The following is an 18,862-nucleotide window of genomic DNA, read 5'->3' as shown; positions in this document are numbered from 1 at the left end:
AAAAATCTTCTGATTCTGATTTTGTTAAACTGTAACTTTATTTTGAATAAACTAATCCGGAAGTGATTTATGCCGCGAGCTGATTTGACGCAGAAGTATTTTGTTTCACGCTGCGAAGTAAAACTTGCAGGTGTCTTCACATTTCTAGTACGTCTATTCGACCACCGGACAGCAGCGGATTTCTCCGGCAGACTTTACCCAGTGCTTTGAGTTTATCCCTGGTGTTTTTTGCTCCATCATGTCCGGGCACGGGCATGGACACGGACACGGCGGAGGCTGCAGCTGTGAGGGGGAGCATGAGCCCGCGGAGAGAGGCGTGGAGTACGGGCTCTACCGGCGGATCGACCTGGAGAAGCTGCAGTGTCTGAACGAGAGCCGGGACGGGGACGGGAAACAGGTGTTTAAGCCCTGGGACCAGCGGACAGACCGGGAGAAGGTGAGTTGAAGTTGGCGTGATACCCTGAGAATGACACCCCGGGAGAGAGCGGCATCCGCGGCAAGAAGCAGACAGGCACCCCGCTGAAGATCCATAGGGTTATTATTACACGTTTGTCAATTGGTTTAGCTTTAGGACATGGCATAATAGCAACACCACTAACAACAATCGGGCTAATGAGTAAAAACAGTAAATCAATCGCACTTTCAGACACTGGCATGACTCAGCGTTCACTCACTTTACTCAGAATAGTTACAGTAACGTTATAATCACGCTTTCATTGCAGCCTTTTGATAACATTTGTAAAGGTGCACTCTGTAGCTTTTCTGTTGGAGGTCTGATTCTGCTATCTGTTTGTCTCCATGGAGATATTTGACGAGAATGTTCCACTGAATGGCCTTAAAATTACTCTTAGGTCAGATCTGTGGAAAGGCAGTGAGAACGTATGCTCTATGTCCTTTCTGTGTCATAAAACCTGTAATTGTTTAATGTCATACTGTGGAACATTCTAGTGAAATCCTTAACATCTCCTTAGAGACAGGCAGGTGACAGACCCGCCCCCACCAGAAAAGTTGTTGAACTTTACCAAGTTTTCTTTTTATGCCTTAAATACCTTTTTTAGAAATAATTTTGTTGCTATCTTTGTTTTGTAGTTTGTGGAAAGCGATGCTGATGAAGAACTTCTGTTCAATATACCGTAAGTCTGAAGATAATGTTACTGCCCAATATGCTGAACCATGGATAATTCTTCAATAAAACTACTAAGTCAAGTAACAAAAATCACTTTCCTTCTATAGTGTACAGTCAAACAATGTCTATTATCTTATTTTCACCATCTCATTGTTTTCTAGCGTCTCTTTCATGCAGTTTTGCCATGATCATGCACTTTTTGTTTTAGTTTTACAGGCAGCGTGAAGCTAAAAGGCATCATTATTTCTGGAGAAGATGACGACTCTCATCCAGCGGAGATACGATTGTGAGTTTGTGAACAACATTTTAGTGTTTTTATTGTAATTACTTGCATAGATGGGTTAGAGTAACCAAAAATTGTAAAATAATATTCCTCAACCAACAGTTCAATAAAATTGCACAAGAGTAGAAAAGGTATTTAGGGAAACTACTACTCAAGAATGATTGTCAGGAAGTAACATCAGATTTATAATGTAGAAGTGTATGTACAGAACAATTACAGAACAATAAATAATGCAAAAAAAATCTGGTATTTTCAAAGTAAAGATTACAAAAACAACAGAAACAAAATCACATTTGAAGGAGAGGTGCAAGAGACACAAATCTTCATCTTCAGATCATTTATATTGGAAACTTTTGTCACTCGTAGACTTAGGCCTACTCACAGTGGGGAGAGTTACCAAAACTTTTACTCAAGTAAGAGTACTGTTACACTCTATAATACTGTATTTTACTTTGAGTATAGTTTTATGGAGCTACTCAAGTAAATGCAACTCAGTAAATGCAACTGACCCACTTCTGTACCTCATTTCAGATTCAAAAACATTCCCCAGATGTCTTTTGATGACACAGGACGGGAACCCGAACAGGCCTTTAGACTCAACAGAGACCCCACCGCAGAACTGGAATATCCCACAAAGTAAGGACACAGGAATGCACCAATGAACTGTATCATTTTAGTCTTTAAAATTATTAGAAACAGCCACCTTTTAGTTGCTCATTACTGTAATGTATAATTATAGCAAATTTTCCACTTTTCAAATTAATTTGCTTAACATTGTCATCTTTGTGTACAGGATTGCGCGGTTTACAAATGTGAATAATCTCTCCATTCACATCCCAAAAAACTTTGGGGCAGAAAGTACAAGAGTATTTTACATCGGCCTGAGAGGAGAATATTCTGAGGTCAGTTAGTGTGATGTTTTTACTGGAAAGCAATGAACTTCAACCTCAAATATTTTAATAGGATGTTCAGTGTACACCTGTGATTCTTTAAAGGTGCACTATGCAACTTTTCTACTGCAGCATCTGCCATCTTTTTGTCTCCACGGAGATTTTATTGCATTACCTGTAATTTTCCACAGCATTAAACTTTATCTACTCCATGGAGACAAGCAAGTTACATGTTTGATAGATAGACAAACTTTAAAATATTTATCTAGCAATTAACAAACTATTCCTTTTATAATTTGTCTTTGAAATTTTTTCCTCACTTGTTATCTATCTATCTATCTATCGGATTTATAATCTCAACCTAACCTTTTTCACCCCATCAACAAGTCCCCCTAATGTTGTGTATAAATCGATGAAATGTTAAAGAAAATGAATATGACAATTTATATTTTTTATTATTATTATTATATTAATATTAGTAGAAAATGCTTGTATATTGCTCAAGTGTTTCAGTCTTGACACACACCCCTATGTTTTTCTGCCAGTTAAATTAAACTTGATCATTTTACCTTTTAGGCTCACAGACATGAAGTCACAATCTGTAACTACGAAGCAGCAGCGAATCCAGCAGATCACAAAGTGGAGACTATCATCCCTCAAACCAACTTTATTTCCTGAAACTTTAAAAACACTGAAGAAGACTGAGACCTGAAAACTGTGGCTTAAGAGTGTAGTGGGGCTGCATGATATGGAAAAAAAACCTAAAATTCTAGTACATTCTAAAACATTCTAGTATTGCCTTAAAAAGCTTTGACTGTCTGATTTTATCAAATCAAATGATAATATTAACAACTTTTTCAATAACTCAATGAAGCAAACAATCAGTACATTAATTAATTATTACATATTTTTACAGTGTTCAATTAAATTAAACTTAAAATGTAAATCAAAGCAAAAATATTCCAGTCTAATTATATCAGCACCAAGACCTTGAATTACCACCACCACTTGAATTAAGATCAGAGTTTGTCAATATTTTAAATTACCGGTACAAATTTTCACTGATATTTGGAAGATTGTGTATTGAAAATTTAATCAATTGTTAATTTATTGCAATTAATATTAATTTTGCTATCTATTGGGCAGCTCTAGAGAGTGATGAGTTGATGCCTTTGTGTCAGGTTGAATAAGCTTTGAATTGAGACTGAAGCTATGCCAAGATGTTACTATAGTTTCAAAGATGACAATTAACAGAGTTCTTTCTAAACACATGAATTTCAAAATGCTGAAAGCTTGAAAATAAGTTGTTTTTGTCTCCACTGCAATCTATGATTTCAGAACAGAAAAATATGTAACAAAAGCTGCAATTAAAGTTATGCAATTTCTAAGTAAACAAGCTTGTTTGCATGGTCAAATTACCTTTCTCTTATTGTATGCTTCAGTAACATTTGGTATTTTAACTTTAATTTAAATAGCATCTGTATAGATCTTTGGAATATAACTTTTGTCTTAATTTAATTGCTGGTATTGGGAGTTGAGCACTACATTGTGCTGCTCACACACCCTCTTTGCTTGGTCCTTGTTATTTGCATTGTGAATGTTTTGAGGTAGCCACAGCTAAAGATTAGTGTGTCCCATCTATCATTTCATTTTGCTGAATCCACAGTCTCTCCATAAGGATGTTTTGTGAAGATCTCACATTATTTTAGCTTGAATTTAAGTTGAGATAAGACAAGTAGATATATGGTCCAGGTTAGGATCTTAAGAGAATAAATTAGGGCTGCATGATATGAGAAAAATATGCAATATTCGATAACTATGTTTTTGTTTTGTTTAGTTTTTTTTATAACAATATTATTGCAATGTTTTAAAACCATTTGCCACTATAAATTCAGTTAATTAAAAAATCCACATGCCTTCATTTACATGTCAAACAAAGCCAACACCATCCCAAGTCTAATGTAACTTAATGAGGACAAAATCATCCAAAATTTTTCAAAAACAGTACTTTTCTTTAAAATATAAAATGTAGTTTTCTTGCGATAGCGATTATTGCATCAGCCAATAATGCAACGTCAATATTTTCACGATATATTGTGCAACCCTAGAATAAATGCAATTCAATGTCTCTAAAAAGCATGAAAAAGCCAACAATGCTTTGTGTATGTCAGTGGATTTTAATGACCCTCACACAGGCAATAAGAAGTGGCATCTGTTTGTGGTAGTAGGAGTATCTTTCAAATCCATCTGGGGCATTTAATTCATGGTCTTTCATTGTTAATTTTCAAGAGGTGACCACTTTGTACAAACAATTCTCTGTGTTTAATTCTTTAACAGAATTACAAAATTCATTCTTTCATTTTTTGTGTTAGAAATACATAGTTTTATGTTCCCCTCCTGTCTGGATGGATGCTCCCATCAACTTGAAACCTGTCCAATAAGATTATCCTCCAGCTACTTTATGTACTCCAGATGAAGTTCTTGATTAAGGGGCCCAGGGCACTACACTGAGATTGCACACTGTTTCTGACAGATTGCCCCAGCAGGTTGAAGGATGGGTGAAATGTAAGGCTCAAATAGGTAATAATAATAATTCCAGATGAATATGTAACTATTGGTAATTTTCTGTTTTTAAAAGAAATATCAAAACGTTAAATCCACAAATGTTGAAAACCACTGAAAACCATTTGTTAAGAAATGGAAATTTTACCAATTTAATATCACCACATTTGTTTCACATGAGTTTATTTGACATTGCACCGGTTTGCTCCCATCTGAATAGGCCATTTAATCAAATTACATCAATATTTACCATACATTTAAAGAATTTGCAATTAAGAGTTCTGCCTTCTATACAGTCCACGCCTCCACATCAATTTTAATATGAGCACTTCAGTGTTATCAATGATCCCATATGACTGGGACCTGACTTTTGATTAAGTCGCGAAATTAATAGGTAAAACAAAAACACTTCATTTTAAGTAATTATTCGCATACTTGATCTTCCTCGATATGAACACATTTTCCATTACCTTAGTTTTGAATATTGTTGTAAATAATAAATCTGAACTTTGAGCTCGTGCGTGGGTTTGCGCTGGCCCTGCCCTGTGCGTCAGTCCGGACGTAAACCGGAACCATCGTAAACTGGGACAGCGAGCGGTGAGGTGAGTACTGCATCAGCTAACGGGCCAGGGACTTGGGTGTAACTTTTACCACCTTAAACCCATCCAAAACAAACCCTACTTTCTTATTTACAAGATTAGACGTTTAACTTCAATATCACTTTGTATAGCGTTGAAATATAATGGAATGAAGACGTGGAAGAGCCGATACTGTAGCGTGAACGTTCGCTCGTAGCCGCATCGATTCTAGCTTGTTTATTCTGTACATTTTCGTTCAAATGAGACTCAAACCCAGGTTATTTATGAGATATATTTTTGGATGATTAGATTATGCATTGTAGCGATAGAAAACAGTTTATTTTTGTTTTGTATTGTTGGTGCATTCTTGTTATTGCCGCTAGCTGCATTCGGATCATTCATTGTCCTCGCTGTTTTTTGCCTCTCTGAGCTAGCCGCCGACTTTAATTAAATTCACTTGCTTTCTGTGTGCCTGCTTCTCGCCTGATCTCTTGACAATAGTGCAACTATGATGCTGTTTTCAGTTGCCTTGTGTTAACTTCAATCGGAAAGGCACAGATAGCAAGCTTAATAAGTATTAGACTATTGTACATGGAAGATGCTGTCTGTCATTGTAGCATATTTACCCCGGTGTAGCCCTATAGTTACACACATCTAGTTCACAGCGGCCACTATCTTACACACATACTTACTTTTACCTGGAAAAAGTACTGTCTTATAAGGAGAAATTGAGTAGTTTTATGGTTAACAAGCTGGTTGTTGAACAGTAAGTATTACAAAATAGGAAATGGAAGCAATTTAACGTGCCACCCAAATTCAAGCTGTACATTTTGGACCTTTTTTGGGGAAACCTCGTGGAGCTTTTCTTCCTAGGTGGTGAACCACTGGTGTGGCCTTCTCAGTTTTCCATTTCTATCCCATGTCTGCATCAATGAAGAATCTTTGGGGCATTATGGGTGAATTTTAAAGAAAAAAAAGAACTATGAACAAATTTCCCAAACAACCGAATGGTTGAACCTATATTGTGCAACATAAAACAATGAGTACTAATAGTAATCAGTGTTTACATATTAAACAAGATCAAATGGAAGGCATGCCTATCTACCTACTGTATTGGAAATAAAATAAACTTATTTTGAATCATCATTAGTTATATCATTAGCACAAAAAACTAGAGATACTAGAGTATCTCTATTTTTTGTGCTAAAGAGCTGTTGAATTTTTTGACAAATGCCACAATATGTTGGATGAAAATTCGGTTATGTGTTGCAACTTCTTTGCATGTTTTACTGTTTTATTGTGTAGATGCTTAAATGCCTATCAGTGGGTAAACTGTAGTCTGCTATGTCATGTGCTTTATTATTTATGCATTTGAGTTTAGGACCAATTAGTTTGAGAAAGGCTCACTGTAGTATTTTCTTATCTTTTTTGAAAGTTCACTGGAATGCCCCTGCTCTTCCTTAGATCTGTGTTCTCATTGGGCTTGACTGTAATTGAAGTCACATAGAGTGAACTCCTGTGATGTAATTTATTTAGGTTTTTTTAAGCCTTTCAGTAATGTCTTTGTTCTGAGTCTATTTGCAGTGGTTTTGGGTACAATACTAATTATTCAAATTTGTGATCTAAAGTGCCACAGCTGAAAATAAGATAAACATCACATTAAGTGTGCTTACCATTTACTGTGTATTTAACTCTTTTACAGTTATCCCCTAAAGTCACATTGCAGTCAGAAAGACTGAATAGGTCTTTACCTGTTGCAATTTAAGTTTTTTGCTATTATCGCTTGTTGTGCCTGCAGATTAGGCTTGTCAAAAGTATCAAAAATCAGATACTAAACAATACAAAGACTAATATCAAAATTAGGTACTGATTTAAACATGTCTTTCAATTTCACATTAACAGGACAACATTTGCGCATTCCTGAACAGTTTTAGTAGGATTTTGATTTAATCTGAACTAATATAAGCTCTCATGCCAAGATAAAGAAAGTACTATTATTTTGTACAGTGGGGCAAAAAAGTATTTAGTCAGCCACCAATTGGCAAGTTCTCCCAATTAAAAAACCTGTAATTTTTATCATAAGTATACTTCAACTATGAGAGACAAAATGAGGGGGAAAAAATCCAGAAAATCACATTTTCTGATTTTTAAATAATGTATTTGCAAGTTGTGATAGAAAATAAGTATTTGGTCAATAACAAAAATTCATATCAATACTTTGTGTTATACCCTTTGTTGGCAATAACAAAGCTCAAACATTTTCTGTAAGTCTCCGCAAGGTTTTCACACACTGTTGCTGGTAGTTTGGCCCATTCCTCCATGCAGATCTCCTCTAGAGCAGTGATGTTTTGGGGCTGTCGCTGGGCAACACGGACTTTCAACTCCATCCAAAGATTTTCTATAGGGTTGAGATCTGGAGACTGGCTAGGCCACTCCAGGACCTTGAAATGCTTCTTACGGAGCCTTTGTTGCCCACGCGGTGTGTTTGGGGTCATTGTCATGCTGAAAGACCCAGCCACATTTCATCTTCTCTTCATCTCGAAAGCATGATGTTTCCACCCCCATGCTTTACAGTAGGTATGGTGTTCTTTGGATGCAACTCAGCATTCTTTCTCCTCCAAAAATGACAAGTTGAGTTTTTATCAAAAAGTTCTATTTTGGTTTCATCTGCCCATATGACATTCTCCCAGTCCTCTTTTGGATCATCCAAATGCTCTCTTGCAAACTTCAGATGGACCTGGTCTGGACATGTACTGGCTTAAGCAGGGGGACACGTCTGGCACTGCAGGATTTGAGTCCCTGGCGGCATAGTGTGTTGCTGATGGTAACCTTTGTTTCTTCGGTCCCAGCTCTCTGCAGGTCAGTCACTAGGTCCCCCCGTATGGTTCTGGGATTTTTGCTCACTGTTCTCATGATCATTTTGACCCCACTAGGTGAGATCTTGTGTGGAGCCCCAGATCGAGGGAGATTATCAGTGGTCTTGTATGTCTTCCATTTTCTAATAATTGCTCCCATAGTTGATTTCTTCACACCAAGCTGCTATTGCAGATTCAGATTCTGGTGCAGATTTCTGGTGCAGGTTTCTGGTGTCCTTTGACAGCTCTTTGGTCTTGGCCATAGGGGAGTTTGGAGTCTGACTGTTTGAGGTTGTGGACAGGTGTCTTTTAAACTGATAATGAGTTCAAACAGATGCCATTAATACAGGTAATGAGTGGAGGACAGAGGAGCCTCGGAAAGAAGAATTTACAAGTCTGTGAGAGCCAGAAAGCTTGCTTGTTTGTAGGTGACCAAATACTTATTTTACCGAGGAATTTACCAATTAATTCCTACAATGTGATTTCCTGGGTTAATTCCCCCCATTCTGTCTCTCACACTTGAAGTGTACCTATGATGAAAATTACAGGCATCTCTCATCTTTTTAAGTGAGAGAACTTGCAATTGGTGGCTGACTAAATACTTTTTTGCCCCCACTGTATATGAAATTTACTTTAAATTACTAAAAAAGGAGTACTTAAATTGAGTTTGAAATTTTAGTATAGTGACATCACTGCATGTAATACTGGGTCATATTATTATATGCAGTAATGTTTGTTTACTACTTTGTGCATTTTATATAAATGGAAGACATCAAATATATGATGCAAGATGTATGGAACTATGTAGCAAAGAAAAAAGTTAGATTTTTATATTCAAAGGCTGAAAGTAGCCACCCTTTGCCATGTTGACAGCACTGCAAAACCTTGAACGTCTGTCAATGAGGTTCTTGATGAAGTCTCCTGAAAGGGTCTTCACGTCACAGCTGTGCCTTGACAGGGTCAAGAAAAAGTGCTAAAAGTGTTAACCAGGGTTCAAAGGAAAGGGTGACTGCTTTTTAAAAACAAGGTTTGTGCCATTTTGACTTAATTTTTTTTTTGAGTTTGCTACATTCCATATGTATCAATTCATAGTTTTGATGCTTTCAGTGAGAATCTACAATGCAAATAATCATGGAAATAAAGAAGAAACATAATTGAAAAAGTGTCTCCAAACATTTGACTGGCTGTGTATGCTGGTGTTAATGCACCATTACGGTAGTTTCTGATCATTTTAAACCAGAACCTACACCAAGTACACAGTGTGCAAATATTTATAACTGCAGGTATCCTTTGAACTGGTTGTACAGGTTATTTCCCGCAGTGAAAAGAATAGACCATCAAGGAGGACTTTGTTATGATAAGAAATTTATCGTTAAAGAGAGGGTATTGTACTTCTATAGGGTATTAGCTGCTAACATATATAGATCACCATGTTATTGTTTGTTTTGAAAATACTATAAAGCATGGTATATATAAGTTTCACATCCGTTTTTGACACCAAATTAAAAGTCACTCCCCTTTCAGTGTGCTATCACATTACAATCAGCATGCACCTTAATGAAACCACTGCACATTGCATTGGGTTTGTCAAGTTGCTTTCACCAGTTTTGTATGATGCTTTTGTATATTTATGGATAAATAGGGTAACCATAGCTCAGTTGGGAGTGTTTGTCCAGTCATCTGAAGATTGGCGATTCGAATCCCGCTCTCTACATGAACATAATTGGTTGGGTGGTCAGATCCACTGACCTGCAGGTTGGCGGTGTGATTCCAGCTCCTAAAGATGAATGCCATTGTTGTGTCCTTGTGCAAGACACTTAACCCACCTCGCCCCCAGTGTCTGTGTACACTGGTGTATGAATATGTGTGAGTGGATGAGTGGTTCCTTGATGTAAAGCACTTTGAGTGCCTTGAAGGTGGAAAAGTGCTATAGAAAAAAAGGTGACCATTTACCATTTAGAATACTTTTGCATAGTGCCCTCCCTAATTAGTGTCATATTAATCAATCACAGTTTTCGATAATTGTATTAAAAACAAAGAAAGGCTTTTTCTTTTCAAAGGCTTTTTAATTCAATTGACAATTCAACAGTAAACCGGTCAGATTTAGCCTAATTGAATTTATTTAATTATTTATTAATTCAAAGGTGACTAATCCACGTGTCAATCACAACCATTTGAAAACTGTGACATTCACCGGTGACCAGACTCACATCTTTGTAAAGTATTGAAGAAGTGTGTATTCTGGATCCCACGCAACAAGAGTGGTGGGAGATAGAAAGTTTGATGATATCGCAACTGTTGTTTTTTCTTTTAAATGCAAAATTAGTACATCATGTATTGTCTATACTAAAGACAAAAAATAAATAAATAAAAGGGCAGCTTGCAGTGAAATCTTCCAAAGAAGGTTGATATGCACTATTAATAAAACAGTGCCTTCACGTTTTGCACAATAGGCCAACTTAAATCTCAACTACAACATTTACAGGTTTGTTTTAGCACATTTCTGATTACTGCCATCACACACTTCACACAGTACTGATGAAAGGTACTGCCTTCATTAACCTTAATGATCATTTAGTGCTCACAATAACAACAATTTCTAGGATTTAATATCTACTTGATTCAGGCTATTGTAATTCTCTTGACATTATTGCGAGATATTGACAGAACAGAGCAAGATCTAGCCACTGTATTACCACTAAAATAGACTGATTACAAATTCACAATAGTTGCACAGTTACACATATTAAAATACTGAAAAACTCTGCCAAAAGACTAAGTCAGGTGTGAACAAAAATGTCCCACAAAAATACTACTACCTTACTTACGCTTTACCTCAGTTTCCCCCTCAGTCTTATTTTTAATCATATTCTTGCTTAGAGACATCATTGGAATGTTTTGTTTTTTTTTCACGTCTAAAATGATCTAATGATTAATGCTTAGTGATAATGAATGCAGATGCTATGCTGCCTCACTCTGCAACTTGTCATTTTTGCAAAAATAGAGACTACACAATGTTCTTGTCAAAAATGGTTGTGCTGCTTAGGAATAAACATTCACCTACCAGTGTGGTACACAAGTTTTTCCTTTTTATAAAACATGGTGTTATAATTTATCAGAAGAAGTGGGAGATATTGAAATATGGTTATCACAATGTCAGTTTTGAAAATGCTTTAATTGTTGCAAAAATAATAGAATAATAAAAATAAAACAAACTTGTGATGTAATCTTTCAAAGAAGGGTGTGTAATTTTACAGTCCATATAGTGTGATACTACTCAATCACAATGTAAATTACTGTTACATTTTAGCACATTTCTGATAGATTTTGATATGTGCCATCTTCTCAATATTGTTATTGCGATAATCATAAGACATGGATTTTTGTAAATAGCCTATTGTCCACACCTCCATGTTGATGTTTTTTGCAAGTTACATTTAAATCTTAAGCTACTTATGATGAGTAAGCGTCACTTGCTTGTCAGAACTGTGCCAACTGTACCAACAAAGAAACAAATTCATGATCATGATTTAACCACATTTTTAGATTTTGGAACTGTCTGTACAAGGTGGATGGTGTTACTATTAGTATCCATATTAGGCTCCTCTTCAAGAATTATAATAGACCTAGATGACGGTGCTTTGGGTAATCTGTATAGGTATTATAATATTCTTATTTAGCCGAGGAAAAAAATGTTGTATTGTTTTCCTGCCAGGGCTCTTTTAACTAATAGCTACACAGCTTCAGGTTCAGGAAGCAGATTGGTTCTCAGTCCACTTCCTTGTATTTGTTGTGTATTGGAGGTGACCTTTTTGCGTGGCATTTTAACACCACCAGACTATAATCCCCCTCGTTTACAAATTAACCTTTCCCTCTTCTCTCCTCATCGCCTTTGTACCAATCGTCCCAGTCCTGTCTCGTCACACCCCATCCCACAATGCATTAGGCTTTAGGGCCATTAATGAGTCAATGCTTTTACTGCTTCCTGCTCTGTAAGATCACCCCCTCTCATGTAATTGATGGCGAGTGGGAAGACATTGCGTTCACGTGGCCTCACAACATTGAATGCCTATGGTTTAAAATAGAGCTGGAGGAAAGGTCAGAATTCTGTAATGCAATTAGCTGTTTAACTGTCAGATTGTAGATTTGTTGACCTGGTTTATGGTTAATGTCTTTGTACTTACTGTGTCTACCCAAATGAAACAAAACCTGGCGCGAAGTTCAATGTCTTCTCTGTCTATTAAATAAACAGTGAAACCATTTTTTCACAATAGTTTCAGAAAGTGGTGATATAATGCAACTCCAAATACTCTAAAGGACTGTAAGTAGGGCAGTCATACTCTCAGATGGGGCCAAGAAATATCCACTGCTACTGAAATTTTCAGTAGTGATGCTTCAGTTGAGTATCTAGTTTTGATAGTAGTTTTAGTATTGATGTGTTGTTGATTATGTATATATTATTTAACAATGCTGGTTCATAGTTGGTCTTTCTCTTTCTTTCTCTACCTTTCAGCATCTCTTCAATAGTGTATGTGTGGCAACAACATGTCGGTCCCGCTGCTCGACGAGGCTGCGACGGTGTCTGGGACGGAGGAGGAGACTGCTGCTGTGAGTCCAGACACCAAAACCCCAAAATACCTGAATTTACCCCCAATAAGATCAACACAGAGACCTTCAAACTCCTGACATCACACTTGGCCACAACACATTTTGAAGACCGATGTATTTGCTATTAAAGATGATACTGAAATGATTTATTGCCAATGACAGTAACCCTTAAGCATGATAATCCTAGTAAACCATTTTTGTGAATTAACCATATTAAAAATACAAACTGTATTTAAAAAAGACCCCAAAAATTAAACCCCATTCATTCAATAAATGGCCCAAAACACTCTTTAGCTAGTATATATAATTAGTAATACATTTAGGGATGGGCAATGCTTAATCATTCTGAAACCGATGGATAATAATCATTGTGACTGTAATGCCCCAGAGGAAGAGGGAGGGGGAATTTAGGTCAATTTCAAAGGGATTTATGAACAGCTGTATGAAATAAGAGGGTTTAGGCCCAGATAGTTCAGCTAAACACGAGTTGTATGTTGCTCTGTTTATTATACATGCAGTTGAAAATGAATCAAATCTAAAAGAAATAAGATGGAAAACACAGATTTACATACATATTAAATATTTTTGTTACTAGTGTATTTGTAAAAGTGCCTCTGTTCAGAATAGATTTATACTATTTATTACATACTGCATGTTTGTAACTTGAAAGATCCTATATTGTGCATTCTAATAGAAGTATACGTAATGGCAAATACCAGACAACATAACAAAACACAACTCCTGGCTGTTCTAATACTGTTGCTTCATGCTTTCTTATTGTTTAATACATTTTAGTTGTCCTACCATGAATAAAAAATAACAATAATTTATTTTTGTTGCAGGTGATCTTCCTTCACGGTTTGGGAGATAATGGGTGAGTGGTGCCTCTTAGCAGACATTTTGTTATTGTAAAGATAATGTTAATAATGCTATAGTTGATGTCTATAGAGCTTCTGCACCCATGTGAGTAAATTTGATAGGGATGGCATATTGGCAGTGGTGAAGTGGTAATGAATGGCACCAAGTCCTTTTTTTTTTTTTTTTTTTGTCATTAAATAAAGTTGTAGACAAGTTTATTTTAAAACTAATCAGATTAGTGTCTCTTACCTTACACGGGTATGATTGTAGAGTATAAATCATGTAGATTTCGCCTTAACTCTGCAATATCTGGACATCTGGTTTACTTTTCACTGTCTTATATAATCATAAAGGGTCCCTGGAGATGTTTGTAAAAAATAGACTTTATTATAAAGCCTTGTAACTATAACATTATGTTTGATAGTTTAAATGTGACTGGTGAAATGGCGAAAACAAGATGCTCTAACTAATGCACAGATGCTGTAGCCTACATAGCAGGCTAAAGCACTTATGTAATAAACACTCAAAAACATTGATTTAACTTAAGTTTGTGATTTTATTTTATAATCTCTCCCTGCCTAATTGATAGACTATAATGGTAATCAACAGTACACAAACTTGCAGTTCTTGAATCGTTATGAGACAACAGCAGAATCATTCAAAAAAATGAATAAATAATATCAATATAAAGATATTCATAGCTTCATTAATGTACGGTTTGATTAGCTGTTAGATCACTTCTACCGTCAGTCTGGAGCATGGTAAATCCAGTAAAAGGCTCAGGCTTTTCTTTGACCATAATGTGCACATCCAGGTGCGCAACAATAATCCACAATCTCTGAAACTCTGATAAAGTTTCTTAATTGCGCCGACACTATTAATTTCTATGGGAATTCTCTGTTTCTAACACTGCCAGTGTGGGGTGTAGAAGCTCTATAGCCACCATGTTGTTCATAGAAATAGAAATACGGTTACCTGGCATTAGTTGAATTGTGATTTTAATAGCCCGCTTAATTTTATTAAATATAATAATTAAAAGTAGTAGTACAGTTTGCATAGTCTCTTTTCACACATTGTTTCAGTCCATTCTGTATTTGACTAGTTTTTGAAACAAGTTTTGAAATTTTACTTTTTTTTCTCCATTCCCCTAGAAAAGGCTGGGCTGATGTATTGACCAGCATTCGGTTGCCTCATGTCAAGTTCATCTGTCCTCATGCGTGAGTCTCATTTTTGGAAACTATACATTGTTTATAGTGTAATAGATTACGTAACATTGCTTAGTTTTGCATTTTTGTTTTAGGCCTGCTATCCCTGTCACTCTGAACATGGGCGCCTTGATGCCTGCATGGTAAACACACAATTTTTGCAATACTTGTATCTTCAAGTTGTCATTGCAGTCATTGTTTAACTGTGGTTTATACCTGGTTTATTAATAGGCTTAATCTGATGTAGTCCTGTTTGAAGACCTGGTTTTGCTGTTTTTTACTTTACATCTGGTCTTTTCCTAGTTTAGCCTTGGTTTAGTCTGGTCTAGTCTGGTTGCATTTGGTTCAAACATAAAATGTACTGAAAATGAAAGACTTCCTTTTTTGGTCCAACACAGGGTTCTATTGTCTCCCTGGAAACCGCAGAATTCCAATTTTCTCCATTCTGAATTTTGTTCCCATGACATAGCTCTTATTGTACGGGGTTTGGGAATCTACGTCATAAAATGTCCACTATTGAGAAAATCCATATCAGAGATGTTACTGGTCAGCAGGGAGCAATGAGTGTCCATACAGAAGTGTAAATTTTGTCAGCTATTTTTGTGATTGTTTTTAATAAAATTCTAATTGTAATTTGAACACACAATGCACAATCCTGAGTGATTTCTGAAGTTTGGAATTAGTAATTCTGTCCCCTGAAGTTTTGGCATCTTCAAATCTCAGAATGTTAACAAAACCTCTCGTCCTGTTGTCCTGATCTCTGCTGATTTATTGCTGATTAAACACTTATTTATTATTATTATTTGGGTAGGTTTGACCTCAAAGGCCTCAGTCCAGACTCAGCAGAGGACGAAGCAGGGATCAAAAAGGCAGCAGAGAACAGTGAGTAAAAACAACAACAAAATAAACATTAAAATGAAGTTTACTCGATGTATTGAGTTCAGATATTAATAGTATAAACTGCTCTCATGGTTTTCCAATAATCAGTTTCTCAGTTATCACATTATTGTAGGTTTTCTAGGTGCACACTAGGGGGCACCCTTGACTAGACTTTTAGAAGGCTGTTCATTTAATTAATCTTTTCACTCCCACAAAACGTAATACATGTTTAATGTATCATCAATTTAAATTCTTATGAATTGATAATTCCAGAAAACCTCATTACTGATCAGTTTCTGTTGCTTTTTAGTCAAGGCCATAATTGAACATGAGGCTAGAAATGGCATCCCCCCTCACCGCATTATACTTGGAGGATTCTCTCAGGTACGGTTATTCCTTCAACCCATGAAAAACATGGAAACATTTTGATGGAAATTTCTCTTGAATCTATTTTTTTGCCATTTATTTAACTTCAGGGTGGAGCATTGTCCTTGTACACAGCTTTGACCTGTCAACATCAGTTGGCTGGAGTTGTGGCTCTGAGCTGCTGGCTACCACTTCACCGGACTTTTCCTGCGGTACCATTTATTTATTGACACGAATTTGATAACATATATAAGGTGGTGTAGAGTGACTAACTAACTAATTGTGTGATGTAATATGTAGAATATGCATTTTTAAGAGGTCTGCTTCATAAACATATGTCCTGTAAACCAACAGAGTGTTAAACAATGTAAAATATTTTGTAGTTAGTATTTGTATACATTGCAGTGACATCATGATGGGGGGTAAAGCATGTATGTCTTTGAAGGAATGCTCAGCAGTTACCATGGTGACACAGTGCACACATTAGCAAACACTTCCAAATAACTGTTGTTATTTTTTTTGTCTGGAAACTGAAAAAATACAGCTTAGTCACTCTCACCTTTTTTGTTGAAAATATAATACTTAGACTACACATTTAACTGAAAACTGATGGCTAATCCTAGCTGTCCTGTGACTGTGATGTTTTTTGAGAGGGATTTGTTTAACAGTACAAAATTATCTCAGCCCTAACCCTACTTATGTAACCTGTTGGTATTGTCTTCATGCAGGCGTCCAGTGGCACCAGGAACATCCCGATCCTCCAGTGCCACGGGAAGTGTGACCCCATGGTCCCCATAGAGTTCGGCTGTTTGACGTCAGAACTGATCAAAACTGTAGTCAACCCTCAGCTGGTCACCTTCAAAGGCTTCCCTGGCCTCTCGCACAGCTCCTGTCCCCAGGTCTGTTCCTATAACTCTAATATAACCACGGCAGGGAAATATGGTCGAAAATGTTTAGCATGGTATAAGGGTACCTTCACATTTGGTCCTGAATTCATCCCATTTTAGTTCTTGTACTTTGTTTGGTCCAGCTACTTGCTAAATCCTGATCTAGTCCAGATTTTGTTTCAGCCTTTAGTTTCGAGTTTAGTCCTGGTTTAGCCTCAGTTTTAATATGGTGAATGTGTGAGTGTGAATGTACCCTAGAGTAAAATTTGTGATAACAATGTTAACCAACAATAGACAAATTACCTCTTCATACACGTGACACTAAGCCCAAGAGCATGTGTCTGCTTAGCATACATACACACACATGCATATGTTGGACTACTATGCTCTACTTCATGCTTCATAAAGTCCACCATCTTGGTGATCACTAAGAAACAATAGGCATAAAATTGCAAAACAAATATATTTAAAGGGTAAATAAAATAATCAAGCCCTTGGTACAAAAAGGTTAATCTGCGCTACAGGTAAATACATTTATCACACACAAGACTTTTCCGTATATGTAAACCCGTAGTAAGTAGCTGTTTACTAAGTTGGAATTACATAAATGTCAACAAAAATCTTGAGCTCTGTTGTTAATATTTCAGTTTATTTATTTTTAGAGTAGACATTATTAGTATTCCTCCTTTATAAAAGTTTATACAATTTAAATTCTCATTTAGGATATTGTCCTTTATTCTAAAGTTTGTATTACTAGTGTTTTTTGACACCTCCTTTATTCTTGCAGGAGATGGAGGTCATAAAGGAATTTATTGAGAAGTATTTGCCTCGGATCTGACCTCAGTATGACCTTACTGTGACCCCTGAGACACTGACCTCTCACCTTTGACCTTTCACCAATGCCCCACACAGAAAACGGGAAACAGCCATGAGCACTCTTCTTTGAGTTACAGAAAAATCACTGTAATGGTTTCATTTCTAATACTTTCCATAGGCTTAGCCTTCAGAGGGAGATCAATCAACTCACAATGCATTCCTGTTTAATTTATAAATGCCTTGTTCCTTAACCACCCATGCCTGTTATGATTTCCTAGCTTTCTCAGCATATTTTCGTCAAATTTTTAACTTCACCACAATTCTTGACCTTATAACACACCCAATACATTCCTCCCATATATGTGAACATGATGCAATATGACCAATTTACGCTATAACTTTAATCCACAAATAATTGCCACAATGTGCTGTTCGTTTTCTCTAACCTACCCGTCATTAACCATGTTTTTAGTTTCAATTAAAATGTCCAGATTAGAGTCACTTGTTTAATCTTGATTTGGGTATGTGTTACATACATAAACACGGTAAAAATCATAATACCTTGGCCAACAAATCTTTCTGCTTGTATCTTTGTCTGTATATGTAATGTGAACAATTGTATCTCCATTGGTTTCGCATGAAAGTATGAATGACTGGCCTATTGTAATGTAATGCATGAATTAGTCATGTATAAGATGCTATTGCAAACTGCATATCATCACTGTCTTGTCAATATCCCCCTTGGCCCTGAACCAATTCACATTTTTAATTTTGCATGGTCTGCCTGGTTTTAAACTCTTGCACTGTCTCTTTTTAAACCAAAACAGTTTAATTAAACCACAGAAATCTCCAATAAAAAACTACACCTCAGCTCCCTCTAATGGCCATTTACCATTGCTACATGGGGTCAGATCTCTTGTTGTAAAAGTAAATAACATTTTAAAAGGCT

At 36.3% G+C, this 18,862-nt stretch overlaps 2 protein-coding genes across 2 annotated transcripts; both read left to right on the top strand.

Annotated features, from left to right (window-relative positions):
- The first annotated feature begins 79 nt into the window (after positions 1–79).
- On the top strand, positions 80–3,048 carry pithd1 (PITH (C-terminal proteasome-interacting domain of thioredoxin-like) domain containing 1). The gene is made up of 6 exons (XM_033975154.2): positions 80–436; positions 1,090–1,133; positions 1,335–1,412; positions 1,941–2,045; positions 2,203–2,311; positions 2,876–3,048. Exons 1-6 carry the CDS (start codon positions 239–241, stop codon positions 2,975–2,977), a joined length of 636 nt encoding a protein of 211 aa, XP_033831045.1. The 5' UTR covers positions 80–238; the 3' UTR covers positions 2,978–3,048.
- Positions 3,049–5,421: 2,373 nt separating this feature from the next.
- Positions 5,422–18,833, top strand: lypla2 (lysophospholipase 2). The gene is made up of 10 exons (XM_033975153.2): positions 5,422–5,463; positions 12,808–12,902; positions 13,745–13,776; positions 14,912–14,977; positions 15,061–15,108; positions 15,777–15,847; positions 16,155–16,228; positions 16,321–16,422; positions 16,939–17,109; positions 17,885–18,833. Exons 2-10 carry the CDS (start codon positions 12,825–12,827, stop codon positions 17,933–17,935), a joined length of 693 nt encoding a protein of 230 aa, XP_033831044.1. The 5' UTR covers positions 5,422–5,463; positions 12,808–12,824; the 3' UTR covers positions 17,936–18,833.
- The last annotated feature ends 29 nt before the right edge of the window (positions 18,834–18,862 follow it).

This window comes from Periophthalmus magnuspinnatus, chromosome 11 (assembly GCF_009829125.3).
Source record: "Periophthalmus magnuspinnatus isolate fPerMag1 chromosome 11, fPerMag1.2.pri, whole genome shotgun sequence".
NCBI lineage: Eukaryota > Metazoa > Chordata > Actinopteri > Gobiiformes > Gobiidae > Periophthalmus > Periophthalmus magnuspinnatus.
The sequence above is the reverse complement of the archived record's forward strand: the minus strand, read 5'-3'. Positions and strand labels throughout refer to the sequence as shown.